The following is a 19,069-nucleotide window of genomic DNA, read 5'->3' as shown; positions in this document are numbered from 1 at the left end:
TAATGGAATGAATCCAGTTCAGAGATGCTAGGTTCTATTTCAAATACATTTTTAATGCAGTACGTTTATTTTGCATTATTTAAATATCATTTAAATAATTAGGAGAACCCACCCAATCAACCCCCCCCCCCCTTTTTTAACTAGCATGAACAAGGTGGAGCAGGAATTACCAGGAAAAACAGGAAGAAAACCAGAAAGTGTACTTAAAAAAAAAAAAAAAAAAAAAAAAAAAAAAGGGTAATCTGCACCACTGTTCAAGCTCACTAAATAAATGCTCTAAACACAACCACAAGTCTTCCAGATTTCAGTAATAAGAAATTGAACTTAAACACCACCTATTGGAGCTAACCATCAAGGTACATGCATTATTTTCCCAAGCTTTTTTTTTTTTAAATGTAGATACTCCTCTTCACACATTGTCCTACAAATGATAGCACAATGGCACTCATTCACCACTCGGTAATCCACATAACACAGCCGTGGCCACAGCCGCTCTTGGGACGCCCCCTGACTGTCCACAGCAATTGGCTGATGAGCAGCCGTGACACAAAGATGATGTCAATCGATCTATCAGACAGTGAGAGAGGCAAGACTACATGTCCCCTCATCATGTGGATGAGCAATAAGTGTCTCACGTTCAAATACATGAGAAAATAGCTTTTTTTTTAAAAATTATAAAATATATATAAGTATATAATATATATTATGTATACCATATGGTCATAGACCTGTAAAGTAAAAACTAACGCAAAGTTATGAAAGTAACGAAGATTTATTACACATGGATACTCTTAGACACCTCAAATAAAGAAGGGTTACAAAACCAACATTGCTGGATTCATTCAGTTAAACTGTTGACTTGCTTTTGAACTGCACTTTTTTCACTGCATGTTTTAGAGGATAGTTGTGTGCAGGCGAAAACATCTGTGACCTTGAGAAGGGGTGCCTGCTCAAATCTATTACTTACTCTTCTAAGATGACAACCACCTCCGTCCACTGACAGTAGAAACAAATGACCATCAAACAGCACACCGAACCTTAGCAGTCAGCCTTTACCTACCTTATTACGGCCTGAGCAGAGTCTGACTATTACAGAATTACCCAGAAAAACACAACCAACATTGACATTTTTAAAATACAATTGTATTTTTCCACATTATTGCATAAAAAAAAAAACACAGATACAAAGAAAAATAGAAAGCAATTTTGTAATGCCTAAGTGCAGTATCCAAGCTATTTACACAAAATATGCACAAAATTTCTTACATCAGCTGTCCTACTCTGCTAAAACATTCAGTACAAGTTAACCGCTTGCTAATTAACAGTACTCTACCATGCACCGGCTTATGGCCGAAATCATCTTTTGACAGTTCTTGTTCTAAGTTTTCTTTTAATGATGAGATGATCGCTTTCTTTGTCGTCTTGATCCATTCCGATGATCTGTGGGAAAAATAAAACGTGTATGAATATACTGTATGTTTCAAACCTTACACGTTGTAAAAAAAGAGTTGTAGTAAAGCAGTGTAAATCCAAGCCAAGTGGAGAAAGGACTAACAGAGAAGACCCAGAATGTATAATGGTGCCAGGTTGTGATATTGCCATGGTCTGTCTGTTTTCCTGTCCTTTAGTTGATACCCTGTCGTGGTTGAGTGTTTGTATCCAGTCCTAGTTAACTGAGCTGTTCCTGTTCTAGTTAACTGAGAAGTTCCTGTTCTAGTTAACTGAGAAGTTCCCGCTCTACTTAAATGGGGGGTTCCTGCTTTAGTTAAATCGAGTGTTCATACTCCAGGTTAGAGTTTAATGTTTGGATCTTAGTTTCCTGCCTCGTTCTGTAACAGAATGCCGCGTCCAACCATGGAAGTAGCAGGAGCGTACCTTATTGGGAGGCACTCGGACTACTGGCCGCATTTCAAGTCCGTGCAGTTCCTGCAGAGGTTCGCGGCCGAGCTCCCACCAGTGACCGCGGGATTGGGGAGCTAGCCACAGAACTTCCTCTGCAGTTGCCAGGTTTATTTCTGCAGCCTGGCGTAGCCCAAGCCTACCCAGAGCCAGTGGATCAGGTTTCTTGGTGTCCCGGTTTCGCGGCCCGGCCAGGGCGGAGGAACTGGTGAGCGCTGGGTCCCCCGCTCTCCAGGATGTCACCCGGTTCGCGGAACTGTTCATCGAGGAGTTCTGGGCCTGGACATCTTCGGGGTCTGGATCTGCTGGAGTGGTGGGTCAATGGAAAGCCCCAGCCTGACCCGCCCTTCCACCTTTTCTACTAGTGGGTGGACATGCTCAAAACCGGCGCTCCAACCCGAGGTTAACCTGGCGACCTCTGGGCCCCTGTATCAGGTCAACTTGGCGGCCTCAGAGCTCCAGCTCGAGACCTACAGGGAGGTCTCAGCTCCGGCGCCCCAGCCTGAGGTTAACCTGGCGACCTCGGAGCTGCAGCCAGAGAACCGCATGGAGGTCTCTGCCGCTGAGGGGGCTGTCCCACTGCCCTGTTCAGTAGAGTAAGCTGGCCTGCTGCCCTGCCGACGAAGCTGTCCCGCTGCCCTGCCCCACAGAGGATGTCCTGTCGAGCACGTCTCTCTGCTTTCCTGCACCGCTGCGTACGCCGCTCTGTTTGACTGCTCCGCTGAATACGGCATTCCGTTTGCCTGCCCCACTGTGTACGGTGTTCTGTTTGCCTGTGCAGATGAGGACGTCGCCCAGCCTTCCAGTCCCACTGGGGGTGGTGCTCCGCCTGTCTGCTGCCCGGCGGAGGCCGCCTTGTTTTCCAATGCATTAAGAGACAGATTACACAGGGGCCTACAAACCCCTTTGGAGGGAGGGTTCTGTTATGGTACCTCCAGCAGATGGCACTGTGGCAACGACATGCACGTGATTGAAGTGCGCATGGACGCTAAAGCTGGGTTAAGTGTCACCAGCTGTGGGCATTCAAGGGACTGCTACCCACATTGCGCGGCACTAAGCTAAAGAGTTGTAGTAAAGCAACGTAAAGTCAAGCCAAGCAAAGTAAGGAGGAGAACGGACTAACAGAAGACGACAGAATGTATCATGGTGCCAGGTTGTGATACTGCCATGCTCTGTCTGTTTTCCTGTCCTTTAGTCGATACCCTGTTGTAGTTGAGTGTTTGTATCCAGTCCTAGTTATGAGATGTTCCTGCTCTAGTTTAATGGGAGGTTCCTGCTCTAGTTAAATTGAGTGTTCATACTCTAGGTACATGAAGTGTCCATGCTCTAGGTTAGAGTTTTATGTGTGGATCTAGTTTCCTGTCTCCTCGTGTGTTTAGTCAAGTGGCACAATAAAGACAGCTCTCCTGCACTTACTTCCGGTGTCCAAGTCCCTGTTTCGTAACAGAGACCAATCAGGTCACATGCTCTGTCACTCTCTAACAAGGTCTGTCACTCGCTCTCTTGGTTTGTAGAGAGCCCATCTACCATTAAAAATGACCACAGAACAGAAAAAGGAAAAAAAAGAAGAAAAAAAAGGTTTCCGGGATATTGTATATAATTTGCGGGCATCAGGGAGCCACTATCAGAATGCGGGAGACTCCCGGAATGTGCTGGAGAGTTGGGATGTCTGAAAACCCAACTGTTGTTTTGCGACTTTGAAACTTAAAACTGAAGAAAAAAACGCTTCACTACATTTGACACCTAAATTGAATACATTAGCAAACAAGACGTAACCATGGTCTACACGATCACTCAGTAAAACACAGTGGGTCTTGTTTCATTACGTGTTCGGTTTTATTCCCTTCTAACTTTCGATAATGACAGACGTTAAAAACAGACAGAAATACAGATGCAGTGGGAGTTAATCTTAATCGATTCAGGCTGAACTGACTGACGTTAGCTTACGTTCTAACAAGCTTACCAACAGGTTGGGAAAGGTTTGATGGGGGTAACGTTAGGTAAAAATGTATCACGACACCCCCTTTTCGGATTTACACGATTCTCATAAATGACGCATTTTGATTCAGTAGTTTGCAGGTATGTATATTACATCTTTGCTCAGAATATCACACCTTGCATATTATTTATTTTCACATAAATAATTCTGGAGCTGACTGTAAATCATTCAGTGCATCATAAAGTGCTACTGACCGGATGTGAAGGTATGTCGAGAGGGGAGGAGATTTGCGTCTTAAACAGCTTGCGTTTTGATCTCTTGGGTTTGTTGCTCGTCTCAGTGTTGTTCTCTGGCGCCGGTGATTTCAAAGCAACCTTTGCCATGATCTTTTTAGCTGTGGAGAAGGAATATCAGCACATGTGAAGGTATGAGCAATTGCACAATAGTGTCGATGGAGCATACAGTCAGCCAGTACTAACCTTTGCTTCCTAGGAGGGTTGGAGAACTTTGGATGAAGTCACCAATCTTCTGCAGGGTTCCGTCTTTCTTGCCTTTCAGACTAACAGGAGAATCTTTTTGCTTCAATTGATTGGCCTTTTTAGCCAGCACTGTGGGGGACTTACAGGAGAAGAATTGATACATGGATGAATTGTGAATGGACTCTCACAGCTGAAAAAAAACTTAATGTGGCAGTCTGGAACCAATACTGCTCCAACATTCTCAATATTAAATAATCACTGATAAGCAACATCAATGTTTTTTGTACCAGAACTGATCTTGTTCACTTTCAAGGAAAGATCCACTCTGAGACACAAACATATTTAAGTGTCTCACCAGCTATGCTAGTACTAATTTGTTGGTTGGCTTTGTATTTTCGCTGTTCCTGCGAGATATGATTGTCTGCCACTCTGATGTCACAGGCTAGCACAGTTAAAATAGTGTTTAATTGGAGTATCTCAAACATGAGAGATAACGGTCAGGTTTCACTGTTAGCTCCTAAAAACAAAGCAAAAAAATGAGAGCTTCTTTTCTCACACCACTTTTCAGGAGAAAGCATGTAATATGCAGCTTTGAGGCAAGTTAGCAGGCACGCAAAATATGGCTAGTTAGCACTCTAGGAGATGACTGACACAATGGTGCTGATGCCAACTTTGTTCCAACTTTGATTAGCATCAAAGTTGGAACTTTGAAACCTGATCTGTAGGAGCAGTGCGTACAGATGAAGTGACAGAGCTTCACAGCCTATAGGATTAAAGCACTGCTGCATCAGTCTCTTTAAATATAGATGAACAGAGCTCTCATCACTTTAAAGGCATCATGAATAATGTAGGAAATCGTTAATCAAAGTAAAAACAGACCGACATGTTGAAACCAAATAAACCAATGTAATGAAATTCTGTTATATTATAATTATAAAATAGTATTTCTGGGTGATTTTTTTCCTTTATGACAAACCTTAAGTGTTTCTGGTTACGTATATTTACTTATGAATATGCACTAATCAAAATGAACAAAATAATGGTATTGTTCGAGATGATCATGCAGCCATAGGTACAAGCAAAATTTAGCACCTATATACCTCTACATGTTGTATATTAGCCCTGGAGTTTCCTCTAAGTCGCATGTTCTTCCTGTTCTCGGACTCCACTGAATTCTAGTGAACAGAAAAAAAGAAAAAACAGACTGCAAGTTAATACCAGTGTGCAACAATTAACAGCCAAAGGCAAGTAATGACTACAAGAAATAAATTTTTATATTGGGAATTTTTTCCCCTAATCTTCGACACAGACCTCCATCTCAGCACTCTTCCTCTTCCTGGCTGTGCGTTTGATTTTGACTGTGACCGACTCGTCGTCTCCTGGCCTGCGGATGTTCAGGCGGTCAGGTTTGAGAGGGGTGAAGCTGATCTCCAGCTCGGGTTTGGGGAAGCGCTTTTCTCTCTCACTCTTGGTGGAGAGCACTGAGGCCTCGTGCACTGAAGTCTGCTGAAAAATAATCACACAGGGACTTGAGGACAAACAGATCCAACACTGCACGTTTCAGTGTGTTTTTTAGAATACGAGTGTTGATCTGGGATCAGAGCCACGTAATATTTATTAGCAGATGATAGATTCACATAATCCTGTCAGTATTTTCAGTCTGCCAAGTTCCACACAGGAATCTCTAGGGTTAGATTTACACATTTGTGCAGTAAAAAAATGAAGACAGAATTACTGAACCCGGATGTTTTGGCATTATCAGTCAGGCTAATTAAGATATGACTGCGCATCAGACTATATCAGTTTCCTTTTCTCTGTTTCTTTCCTTTCCATATGCTTTTAAATCTTTTCAATAATCTTAGTTTTAAAAGCAGTAACCAAGTCATGTTGCATTGTAAGCAAGTTTAAGAAGGGCAACCAGGCAGCACGTCTAAAATACTTAAGGTTTTCCACATTATTAACTGAGCCATTTAATGAATATTCAACATTCATTACTGTTTAAGAGGGCCTTTGCTTATGCCTAGTATTCGAAGTTAAATTCTTTGCCAAAAACACAACCTTCTCTGTTGGTGATATAGTAGTAACCTGTGTGGCTCTATCCTTCCCCACTGGTCTTGGGGTTTTATCCAGGGCCGCTTATAAACAGTATGGATAGTGCAGGGGATTGATTTCTTCCATTACTACAATACTATTAAAAATGTAGCTTGACTAAAGAGGCATAAGCTGAATATAAAACCACTGTGTATCTAAAGCCTGTTACACCTACTGTCAAAAGTCCTGGAGTTTTTCCTATTTTTTGCTCCTCCTGGTGTGAATAATCAGGTCCAGACTCAGTCCCACTCTTTCTCTGACAGCTCTCCTTTAGCTTCAGAAGCTCTGGGAGAAATCATTAAATGTCATTCATATGAAATAATTAAATAATAGCACATTAAATGGTCTATAAGAGCAAAAAACATGACACAGTCCTGTCACCTCCATTCATCAATTCAATCTCATTGAGTCTAGCCTCCAGAAGTCGCTCTTGTTCTGTCCGTGACCTCTTTTCATCTGACAGGGTGAGACGCATTTCCTCAATGAGCCTGTCCTTGGCCAGAAGCTCTGCAAGCATAAATCAAATGCTAGCTGAGGATTTCTTTACTTATTTTACATATTAAGCATTTGATGTAATACCATTGGATTAGGAAGGTTAAATCAACACCAGATGTGATAACCATTTCTTTAAAATAAATAAATAAATAAATAAAAATAATAAAAAACACCACAGTGCTCTAAATGTTAGCTTGTGAGGTGCTTGTTTTAAAGGATTACCTTGACAGGTTTCATGGTCCTGCTGTGATTGAGCTTTGTTAGCTTGGTCCTGTCAAATATAAGAGAAAAACAGACTAAGTAAACAGTCTTAATAAAACGGAGATAAAATCTCTAAACCAATGAGACTGCAGATAGTTGCTCACAGTCTTCAGTTGTTCTATAATCTGCTCTTTATTGGCGACGGCACTCAGAGCTTGATCCCTGTCTTTCTCCAAGGCACACAGCTTCTGTTGCAGCGTTCTGACTTCTTCAGACAAGAATGCAATCTTACAGAGAAAACAATGATTTTACATAAGTTTTAATAAGCAAAATCATTCTGATAATTTACCACAAGATACACAGACTAACCTCTTTTTGCATCTGCTCAGTTTGAGCATTGCTCTCAGTCAGCTGAGAAAGTAGATCAGAGATGCGTTTCTCCTTCTCTTCCAGATCAAGACTTAACCTCTTAATGGTGCCCAGACCATCATTCACCTGTTTTCTAGATCTGTAAAAAGAGAGAGAATGAATCAGTACTTCAGAGCTGATACCATTTCTTTATATTTTTGGTTCAGATTGAACAGGTCTGTAACAATATATACGGTATAACCAAAAGTATGTGGACACCTGACCAATCATACTCATTTGTGCATGTTGAAAATCCCATTCTAGACTTAGTCCCCCTTTTGCTGCTATAATAACCTGCACTCTTCTGGGAAGGCTTTCCACTAGATTTTGAAGCGTGCCTGTGGGGATTTGCCCATTCAGCCACAATTAGTGATAGTGGTGTAGTCGGCATTCCAGTTCATCCCAAAAGTGTTTAGTGGGGTTGACGTCAGGGCTCTGTGCAGGCCACATGAGTTCTTCCACACCAGCCTGGGCAAACCATGTCTTCACAGACCTCACTTTGTGCACAGGCGTATTGTCATGTGAAGGCAAATTCTTAATGCTACAGCAATACAAAGACATTCTAGACAATTATGTGCTTCAAACTTTGTGGCAACTGTTTCAGGAAGACCCTCATATGGGTGTGATGGTCAGGTGTCCATATACTTTCGGTTATACAGAGTATTTCAAAAAGAAACCCAGTGTTAATATGATAACCATTTTATATGCTGTACATTCAGAAATAACAGCAGGCCCAAACACGGACATCCAAGTCCAAGTTCTATTGGTCCAAATAGTTTCCCACCAACTGTTGACAGTGGCGACAGCAAAGTTGAGAATATTCACAATTATGGCTCGCACAGCAACACCTTATACACACTGATCATAGAAGAAGCATTTAAATAACCAATGTTCCTTTGATTTTTTCCCACAAAAGTACTGCAGAAAAGGTTTGTTGACAACGAAGTTTAAAACTGTAAATATTATAAGGTTATCTCCAATGCACCAAAAACCCTTGTAAAGTCACACTCCACACGATCATAAAAAATCATTGTGTTCTAGTACAGACTAAAAGAAGTAAAATAATGTTGCCTTTGACAGTACAAATATAGCACCAACAAAACACTTAATTTATACTAAAAGTTATACAACTACATCCTTTGGTACTAGACTGGTTCACAAATCCTAGTGTTCTGGTTACAAAGGTTCCAGTACTTTGTGCACTGGTGGAAATGTGGAAGCAACTTACTGTAATAGTTCCTGAGCTTTAATCTCCAATTCTGCATTTTTATGAACAAGGTTATCCTCCACTTCCTTTGTCTTCTGTTTTAGAGAGCTCTCCACATGCCTATCACTCTCCACCACCTGGTCCAGTTTGCTCTGGGTCTGCAGGAGTCTCTGCTCCAGATCGGCACAAAGAGCCTCTTTCTCACCAAGCTTCTTCCCTAGCTCTCCAACTTTCTCAGAGCTGTGTGTAAAGGCCTGCTGTTGCTCCTCCAGGACTAACAACTGCTGTCTCAGACCATGAAGCTCCGTCTCCAGCTCAGAGTGACGTCTCTTCATCTGCTCCACAATCAGTCTCTCGGCTTCATAGCGGCCGAGCAGGTGTTGGTTCTCCTCTCTCTGAGCTCCTCGCTCTTGCTCAAGCTGATTGCACAGGGTCTTCTTCCGGCACATTTCCTCTCTTATCTGATTGACTTCTTGCTCCAGGGCCATGATCCTTCTACTTTTCTCCTGGGAAGTGGACATTACTGTCTCACATTCTCTACGGAGAGCTGCAATGGTTTCTTGGAAGACACACTTGTTTGTTTGTTCTTCCGAAAGCTCCTGGGCACTGAGCTTCTGCTGCAAGTTCTCAGTCTCCAGCTTCAGGGACTTGATTGTCTGAGATTGCTCAGTAGCCTCTTCTTCATGCTTCCAGAGAAGAGCTTGGGCTTTTTGGAGCTCCTCAGAAAGCTTGGCTGCCTCCGTTGTCTTAAAGCTTAATTCAGTTTCCATGGCTGTAAGCCTGGACTTCATGTCATTGGCTGCTTCCTGGAAATCACTGAGCTCACAGGCAAGTGCGCTGTTCTCATTTATTAGTTTGGTGGTCACTGCTTTTTCTGCTTCAAGCAAAGAGAAAGCAGCTTCACATGCACGAGCTTGTTTTTTTAGATCTTCAGTGAGATCCTTCACCTTTTGATCAAGAGAATTCCGTTCGTGCTTGAGCTCAGCCAATAAATCATTTTTCTCTTTTAAAGTTTCTGCAAGCTGCTGAATTTCCTGGTCTTTGGTCCTTTCTTTATCATCATTGAGCATACACTTGCAGTTATTTCGGTAATGTAAGATTTCTTCTTTAATGGTGTCGATATAGGCCCTCTGGAGAAAACCACAGTAATATAATCAGTGCAGGTTTACTTCTTGCACAATATTTATGTCACTTTTATAACGTCATGCTCATTGAAACTTACATCTTCATTAGCTGCTTCAACATTTTGATCCAAAGCAGTCTGAATTTTGGAGATCATTTCATCTTTATCTTGGCAGATTTCCATAAGTTGCTGATTCCTCAGTTTCTGATTTTCAGAATTCTATTGGACCAAGTAAATGATGCTTTTAATATTCGTAAATAACCTAACAGTGTAAAACAAAAAGTGCTGTAAATAAAACCAACCTTGTTAGCCTCTAGCAGCTGGTCATTGGAATTTTGTAAACAAACCTGCAGTTCTTCCAGTTCTGTAAAAAATTAGCGACACAGTTTGAGGGACAAAGCACTGATCTCTGCCATGTCAAATAACAACACGAACAAGTGGGTAAATTCACCCTTAGTTTTGATATCCAGGAGCTGACGATTTTTAAGAAGCTCTTCTGCCATCTCATCCAACTGTGTCCTCAGCTTGTTGACAGCTCCCGGACAATGACCCCTGTTCTCCAGACATGACTGTGCTGCCTCGGCATCTCTCTTTATCTTAGCCACGTCATTTTGCATCTCTTCAATAATCCCGTCCAAGAACGTCACTCTAGTCTCCTGAACAAGAGAAGAACCTACTTCATACTGTTTTGTAGGCCTGCTTAAAAACGAAAATGATGCGAAGCAAAATATCTGCTCATGAAAAACACCCAGGATGAAAATGCATGTTATACCTTAGTTCCATCCTCAGCAGAATTCATGGTTGCAGTCTCAGTTCCATTATTGTTGACTAAATTCTTAAGTATTTCCAATCTCCTCTCAGCTCTTTCTTCAGCTATTTCCTTCTCTCTCTGTAGACGTTCACTAGAAAGACAAGAACTCGTTAAGTTTTGGGTCGGGTTAATAAACTTCTGTGATGTAAAAACCAACTACGGTCTTACTTGTAATCCTTTTCCATATTGGAAAACAGCTCCATGAACTCAGTGGTAACTTCTTCCCGGACTCGAGATTCCATGGCCAGTTTTTCAGATTGTTCCTTGGAGAGTTCTTCTTTAAGCTCTTTAATCTTCTGCTGTAGCTGAAGTGAACACAGAAAGGAAGACAGTACATCAAAAAGGCACAAGCTCAGCCATTAAGCAGCAGTCACACTGGATGTGAATAAATTCAGCCTAGTAAAAAAAAAAAAAAAAAACCTGTTCAATTGCATGAAAGAGGACGCAGTACGTAAAAAAGGCATTTGCTATTGGCAGAGATTAACTCGGCTCTATGTATTCTGACTTCACGTCACAGAGCATTCATCTAGACTTCAAGCCTGCAAATTTTGCCAATCCTTAAAGTGTGGGCCAACAGAAAATAAGTGCAGAGTCACATCTATCTGGAAAACTCAACACAGAGGAATTGCTTATCATTTTGCTATGGTAAGAAGCTTTTCGTCTTAGTACTCACAAGCAACAAATGAGGAACAGTTCAGGAAACAAACTCACAACAGGACTGCCCATAACCACCTGATTTTACTCCACCCCATCAAATAAATTTGCAATCGAGTTGGACCGCTGCGTTAAACTTGCAGAAATGAACGCAAAAATCAAGCAGACTCCAGAAAATATTCGGATGAGCTGGCAACTTTACAAATTACAGCCGATTTTCTGTAGATTTGGACCAAGACGCGTCATATGACGTCATCACATCACGTATTTAGCTAAAGCCCTCTTCGATTCACATGCGTCGATCAGGAGTACAGCTAAAGGGTCTCATTTTCACTGTGAAACACTGTGCTATTTAATGCAATTCCACCAATTCAGTAGTAGTTTTCCATAAAAAACAAACAAACAAACAAACAAACAAAAAAACCCAAGCACAAAAAACTTGCATTGCAAATTTTTTTAAATGCTGTTGTGGCCAAAAATGCTCTCTCTCTCTCTCTCTCTCTCACACACACACAAACTGGTAAGGCAAGGTAAATTTTATGGTAACGTTTTCGAACAATTTGATTGATCATAACATAACCTGATATATTCTCAGTCTTATTTATTCAAAGCATTGGAAAGTTTGGAAATTCTGAATAATTTAGTATTTTTTCTAAAGCCACACCTCTATATACATATCCAGGGCTGCACAGAACTGTTAAATCTGAACACAAGTGCAAAGGATTAAGCTTTCTAAACCAACAGGCAAGCAGAGACACCTCTTTGACCTGATTAGTTGGAGGTCCACATCATTTGTTTTTTCTTGTTTATAAAACCTGGAGAGCCATAGAGGCTGGCAGAATGTGAGCTCTGTTTGAATGTATGCTGCCTTATAAATGCAGTTTAGACAATATCAGAGACACCATACCTCACCCAGCTCTTGATCTTCTGCAGCTTCGAGCACTGTGTTTTCCACCATGCTTTCCTCACAACTTTCCTCTTCTTCCTCATCATCTACCTCCATACCATCTTCATCATCATCATCCTCCTGAACGTCCTCCAAGCTTGTCTCCCACCCAATCAAAGTGCTTCTCCGAGTAAACTCTCTCCTGTCCACATTGTTGATCATCATGGAGACTTCTCTGGCAGATTTCTTGGGCACAACACTTAAGACTGGTTTGGGGTTCAAGACCACAACCTACACAGCAGGTGGACAAAAGCAAGTATGCAGATCTTTGAAGAACTCTGAGATCAGTACAATAAAAAGTACTCTTGTAGCCTGTATGTTATTTTCACATACAGTGCTGTGAATATTTGCCTTTCCTGATGTCTTCTGTTTTTGTTTATATCTCATACTAAATAGTTTTAGATCTTCAAACAAAAGACAACAAAAGTAAAAACACACAATACAGTCTTCATTTATTTTATTGAAGCAAAAAAAGTTAAACACCTATCACCCATGTGAAAAACTAATTGCCCCTTTAAACTTAATCGGGTTGTGCCACATTTAGCAGCAATAACTGCAAGCAGATGTTTCCAATAACTGGAGATCAGTCTTTTACTTACTTCTAGGACTAGGACTGTGGATCATTGTTTTGCTGCATAATGCAGTTGCGCTTGAGTTTCAACTTACTGACTGAAGACCGGACATACTCCTTTAGGATTTTCTGGTAGAAAGCAGAATTCATGTTTCCCTCAATTATTGCAAGTTGCCCAGGCCCTGAAGCAGCAAAACATCCCCACATCATCACACGTCCACCACCATGCTTTATTTTTTTTGTGGAATTCTGCGTTTGGTTTACGCCAGATGTAATGGGAACCCTGTCTTCCAAACAGTTCCACTTTCGACTCATCAACACACAGAACATTCTCCCAAAAGGTTTGAGGATCATCAAGGGGTGCTTTGGCAAAATTCAGATGAGCCTTAAATGTTCCTCTGGGTTAGCAGTGGTTTTCGCCTCGCTGCTTTTCCACGGATGCCATTTTTGCCCAGTGTCTGATAGTGGAGTCATGAACAGTGACCTTTATTGATGCAGGAGGGGTCTGTAGGTCCTCTGATGTTGTCCTTGGCTCTTTTGTGACTTGCTGGATGAGTCTTTGCTGTGCTCTTGGAGGAATTTTGGAAGGTTGGAAACTTCTGGGAAGGTTCATTACTGTGCAGAGTTTTTCCATTTGGAGATAATGACTCTCATTGTGGTTCTTTGGAGCTCCAGAGCCTTTGAAATAGCTTTGTAACCCTTCCCACACTGATGTATTTCCATCACTTTCTTCCTCATCATTTCTGGAATTTCAATCAACTTTGGCATAGTGTGTTACTGGTTAAGAACGTTTAACCAACTTCATCCATCTTCTATACCGCTTATCCTACCTTCAGGGTCACAGGGAAACCTGGAGCCTATCCCAGGGAGCATCGGGCACAAGGCGGAGTACACCCTGGACAGGGTGCCAATCCATCGCAGGGCACACTCACATACACATACTTAACCAACTTCATGATGTTGAAAAAGTTCTATTTAAGTGTTGATGTTATTGAACAGGGTTTGCAGTAATCAGGCCTGGTTGCGTCTTGTCCAGTTGAACCCCATTATGAATGCAGTTCCATAGATTTGCAGAATTAGTAACTATGGGGCAAATACATTTTCACACAGGCCCAGTTGACATAGGATAACCTTTTTTGCTTCAATAAATAACTATCATTTAAACAGTATTTTGTTTACTCAGGTTACCTTTGTTTTATCTTCGATTTTGTTTTAATTTCTGACAATTTAGTATGAGAGATACACAAAAACAGAAGAAATCAGGATGAGGTCCAATACTTTTTCACAGCACTGTAGCATATCAAAGGTTTCCCTGGCTGATTTCTAAAACGATGAACTTGAACCTGATATGGATGTCTCACTTTCATCATGGGTGAGAGAAAGCTCACACTTTTGCCAGATTAAAACCAATAAATAACTATATAGCCAGTTAATGGGTAAGAGTAGCATATCCTGAACATTTCTAACCTCTTAATCAATGGATGCATTCAAACAATATTAATCAGCTGTATAATATTTAATTCTGAATCATATTAGATGCCAAAGACATTGCGTTTCATCATTTTCCTCTCGTTTTGTAGACACTTATGTGAAGCTGGCATTTCAAGTAAGAAATTGCATTAGGTGAGTGGTGAAAAAGGAGCAGGAGAGGAGAAACTTCGAGGATGACTGACCTTCTGAGCCACTGCTGAGAACTTGAGGACGTTCAGCGTTTCATCATACATGGAAGCACACTGGTTGATGTTAACGATCATGCAGGCTTTCCCACGGCCGCAGAAGAAGCCCTGCAGGTAGTGAGTGAGTTTGCTCTCTCTGAAGGGGATATGCTGCTGGAACCTAACAGGAGCAAACAAATTTTCAATACAAGATTTTTCTTCAAAGAATATCCGTCTATGTAATTTCTAATATGAATATAAGAACTAGGAGATTCCAGACTCACTTTGACTGTGTCTGACTCAATCTCAAGGCGTTCATGCATTTTCCTAAAGTTAACAATGATGTGTTAATATTCCCTGCTTCTTTTAAGCGGTCTCCTCTGTTCTGGGTTTTGGCACATCGTTCTGATCCGGCAAGATCACACAGAGACAACCTGCACGAAGAAAAGAGTCATCATTATAATGAAGAATAAGACTTAGTTGCATGGTTTTCATGTAATAAATACCATGATCAGTTCAGAAAAGACACATAATTACTAAACAGGATCTAGATTGACTCGAGTACAAATAAAGATAATTCTCACTCGCTTATTGTCTGGACTCGAGGAACACCCATGTCTTCAATTCTCAGGATTCGGATGGAGAAAATACTATGGCTGAAAAGAGCACATGTTTGAGTAATACATTATAGAGTTCTATAAAAAGCAATGACTGCAAGTGCACCTTGAAGCTGAAAAGGTCAGCGTAATCATAATACAAAAATTCTACCTTCTGCTTGAAGCACTGTTGAGCTTTGTTGAAGAGAAGCTCTGGTTTTTCCTTCCAATCTTCAGAACCTTGTAGGCTTCATCTGCACTGTTTACCTGGACCCATGTCAGATCTGGGAAAATATTTCAACAATATTTAATATAATGTTCAATATGGTTAGAATGTCTTGCCATTGCACTTTGTAGTGTGGTTTTTCCTCTCCCTGTCAAATACATCATCATCATCCTGCTGGTAAGCAAATAAATTGAACAATAGTACAATTTTTTATATAAACAATATGAAAACCAGGAGCAGATGAACACAACTAGTTACCTTTGACAAATGTATTGCCTTTGACATCTTGACACAGTCGTAGCACATTCCTTTTGTGGGACGTATTTGAGACAAAGTCGAGCAGATCGTGGATGTTTTCATTGTAGATCTCACAGAAGGAGACCCACACTGAGAACTTCATGTGGGAATCTTCCTCCAAACAAAAACTATCTTCATCTAACTCACCATAGCTCGAACCTAAAGCAAGGAAAATTGGAAATGGTCAAAAACGACTGTAAGGAAAAAAAGAAGAAGAAAAAAACAAAGCAAAAAAACATTATGCAACATATTTAAAATCTTCCATTCAAATAAAAGCAGATCACCTTCTCTGAGAAAATGTTTTATTTATTTATTTTACCTTTAAAATATCTTTATATTAATGTACATTTATAGTGTTGTCACCGGTGATGAATATTTAATAATAATCTATTCAAGCAATCTATTCTCTGTCTGTAAAAAGTCTTGTATTTCACCATGCATGATGTTGCACATATGGAAAGTTCCTTTGCTGCCCATCACTATGGAGAAAACCAAGGCTTTCAACACAAAATAGATAGAAAGTTGCTGATTTGTACAAAACACACACACACACACACACACATTATTATTATTATTTAATACTGCCTTAAATAAGCTATTTAACACAACAGATGTTTACATACAATCTACAAGACAATAATAACTGAATTTACACAAATAAACCAGTTGTAAATTTCCATTCGATTGATTCTTAATACCATGTGCTGTTACCTGGATGATCACAAGGTTGGGGGGAGGGGGTGTAGACTTTTGAACAGGATAATTGGTGTAAATTGTTATTTTGTGATTTAAGATCTCCTTTAGTACTGCCCTCCACAAGCTACATAAAATATTTACATGTTTCTCAGAAGACACAATAATAAATGTAGTCAGCCTTGTTATATGTTACAGGAAGAAGCTTAGTGCTGTTACTTTATGGAGGTGTTGTTCATTTTGGCTCATTTTTACTCATGTGGGAGTAATTCTGCAAATAACTCCTGCTACCTCCAATGAAACAACCCATAAAACAAATAAATAAATATATAAATACATCGAGAAGTATTTAATACTTACCCTCAAGTAAGGTGCTGCAACCCGAATTTGATATGCTCGAGCTGTTTTTCTGCAAATCAGTCTAGAGGAGAAAGAGATTTTCAAACATTTTTGAAAAGCTGATTATACCAATATTATATTAATTACAATCTTTGCAAAAATACAAAACACTTTCTGTATTATACTGAACCTCTTTAAATCTTCTTAGAAGGTTTTTCTTAATCTTGGCCTCCTCCTCCTGCTGGTCCTTAGTCAGTCTTGTGAAGTCGACACAGCGGTGGGGCTTAATGTTGTTCTGCGTATAGACTCGTCCCACAATGCTGTTAAAGATCACGTTCAGTGACCTGGGCAGAATTCCTCCATCACTTTCAGGGCCTTAAAAATCAGAGTGAATACACATCATGCATCTTCACTGCAGAAGAGCTGTGTAATGTCCAAAAGCAAATAGTCCTGTAAGACAATCTCACCTAAAAACGTGAACGTCTTCCCGGCATTAGTTACACCGTAAGTGAAGACTAAAGAATTTTCTCCTCCTAGGACATCCTTCACGAGGGCTTTTGTTGTTCCATCAAATATGTGCCTTTGCGTTGTTTCCGGCCCATAAACCTGGAAAATTAATCTCATATGAACATAAATGTGATAAAACCTATTATGAGATGCATTTTCAACCAGGCTCGAGAATAAAAACAAAATAATAAAGCACCTTTGAAAACTGGAATCGCTGTGCAAGTTGGGGTCCTAGTTTTTCACTTTGTCTAGCTGGCAGTGATAATCTAGGGGCCTTCAAAACCACAGTATCCGGAGGCTGAACAGAAATGTAATCCTGTGAAGTGAGAAAATGGTTAAAACATTTCTATTACATTTGACACTGATGCTGCATTCATCCATCCATCTGACTAATCTAGGGGTGCACCGATTGATTGGCCGCCAATCGGTCTCGACCAATAATAAAATTCTAAGAGTCTCTAAATTTGGCTGATCTCACGAACCAATCGCAATTTTATGACGTAAAACATATGATAACATTAAGCTTTAGCACTGCTGTTATGTCATCACCGGTGTGGAATTACTACAAGGACTCAAGATACAATGAAAAATTCGCCATTTGCCGTGTATTTTTAAAAGGCCTATTAAAATGTTCACTGCAAAATGAATATTTGCTGCGCTTATTTATTTGATTCTCAATTAAAACAACAATCTCTAAAATTACTGTAAATAATATAACCAAAGCAACATCTGTGGTATTACTTTATCTGAGGGGCAAAAAAAAAAAAGTTTAACAGTGACGGTCAACAGAAAGCTTACATATCACTTATATAAAGCGTGAATGATCAGGATTGGCCAATCATGATGACAAGATATCGGTAATCGTGTCGGCTGCAAAATTCCTGATCTGAGCATCCCTAGATTAATCTGCTTCAAAAAGCCTGAAGACATGAAACCCTTCAGCCTTGTGAACTGTACACACCTGTGATTCACCAAATTCACTTTCTGTGGAGGTCAAAGGACGGATCCGCAAGTAGACCTGCAAGTGTTCCTTCTCCACAGATCCAGGTTCCTGCAGGGACAGTGAGACATGATTGATTTCTTAAATTTATTGCGTGTGTCATGACCATGTAAATGCCAAGGTAAATAAATAAAAAAAAGAACACTTTAACCCTGAGGCTGGTCTAGCTGACAGGATTATGATCATGGATGCAGTGTTACCCGAGAAGCAGGTATTTTGGAGAATTCCGTAAAAAGATCTTTTCGTAGATCTTCCACAGTTACAGAGCCCACTCTCTCGGGTTTGTAATTCAAGCAGGACTCCATGGTTCTGAGAAATAAACAAACTGTGGTGTTAAAGCACAAGTCAAGTGAGTTAAGTTAGATGCAATACAACATATGAATAAAGAGGTTATTGTTATCTAACTGTTGTTCATAATAATAATAATAATAATAATAATAATAAAAATAATAATAATAAGAATCATAATAAATCATCGCTGATGTTTACGCCACTTAATAACACCACTTAGGACAGGTGTTTTCCTGTCTGTTAGCACTAACGGTAGCTTATAGCTTAAAACTAGCTTCAACTCATACCTTCTCTTAAACTACGGTGAGAAAAACATATAATTATTCCTGCGTGTTATACATTCGATGTAAACCTTATTTTCCTTCCACCTCTTTTATTTATTCTCCCTGGTTGTAATTATGTACTAGCTAACTGTGCTATCTAACCGTTGTTACTTTAACCTAACAAACAAAAAAAACCCCACACCAACTCCGCATTTACATCGTCCGCGGTCTTCTGTTTAAATTCCGCCAATCGGATTGTTCCGTCGAGCCGAAAAGGCTCTTGGGAGCGGAAGCGCAGTGTTGTAGTTTATACCAGCGTGTCGTTCTTGACGTGTTAACGAAACATCTGTCGCATATAAACTACATTTCCCAAGAGCA

General features: G+C 40.3%; 1 protein-coding gene across 3 annotated transcripts; it reads right to left on the bottom strand.

The window, feature by feature from the left end:
* Positions 1 to 753: 753 nt before the first annotated feature.
* Positions 754 to 18,918, bottom strand: kif20bb (kinesin family member 20Bb). 3 transcript variants are annotated; one of them, XM_017484321.3, is made up of 29 exons: positions 18,716 to 18,918; positions 18,338 to 18,446; positions 18,099 to 18,188; positions 17,334 to 17,453; positions 17,098 to 17,236; positions 16,821 to 17,005; positions 16,652 to 16,712; positions 15,560 to 15,757; positions 15,248 to 15,359; positions 15,064 to 15,135; positions 14,764 to 14,913; positions 14,498 to 14,660; positions 12,215 to 12,484; positions 10,822 to 10,958; positions 10,615 to 10,744; positions 10,294 to 10,498; positions 10,145 to 10,206; positions 9,942 to 10,061; positions 8,741 to 9,849; positions 7,474 to 7,612; positions 7,269 to 7,391; positions 7,126 to 7,174; positions 6,790 to 6,915; positions 6,584 to 6,693; positions 5,629 to 5,823; positions 5,418 to 5,492; positions 4,318 to 4,456; positions 4,093 to 4,232; positions 754 to 1,440 (listed from the first exon to the last, which is right to left on the bottom strand). In XM_017484321.3, exons 2-29 carry the CDS (start codon positions 18,440 to 18,442, stop codon positions 1,357 to 1,359), a joined length of 4,608 nt encoding a protein of 1,535 aa, XP_017339810.1. In that variant the 5' UTR covers positions 18,443 to 18,446; positions 18,716 to 18,918; the 3' UTR covers positions 754 to 1,356. The 3 variants fall into 3 exon arrangements, with proteins under 3 accessions (XP_017339810.1, XP_017339812.1, XP_017339813.1); XM_017484323.3 differs by having other exon boundaries at positions 5,629 to 5,820; XM_017484324.3 differs by having other exon boundaries at positions 10,294 to 10,495.
* Between the last annotated feature and the right edge of the window lie 151 nt (positions 18,919 to 19,069).

This window comes from Ictalurus punctatus, chromosome 13 (genome assembly GCF_001660625.3).
Source record: "Ictalurus punctatus breed USDA103 chromosome 13, Coco_2.0, whole genome shotgun sequence".
NCBI classification, from domain to species: Eukaryota; Metazoa; Chordata; class Actinopteri; order Siluriformes; family Ictaluridae; genus Ictalurus; species Ictalurus punctatus.
This window is presented reverse-complemented; position numbering and strand designations above follow the sequence as displayed.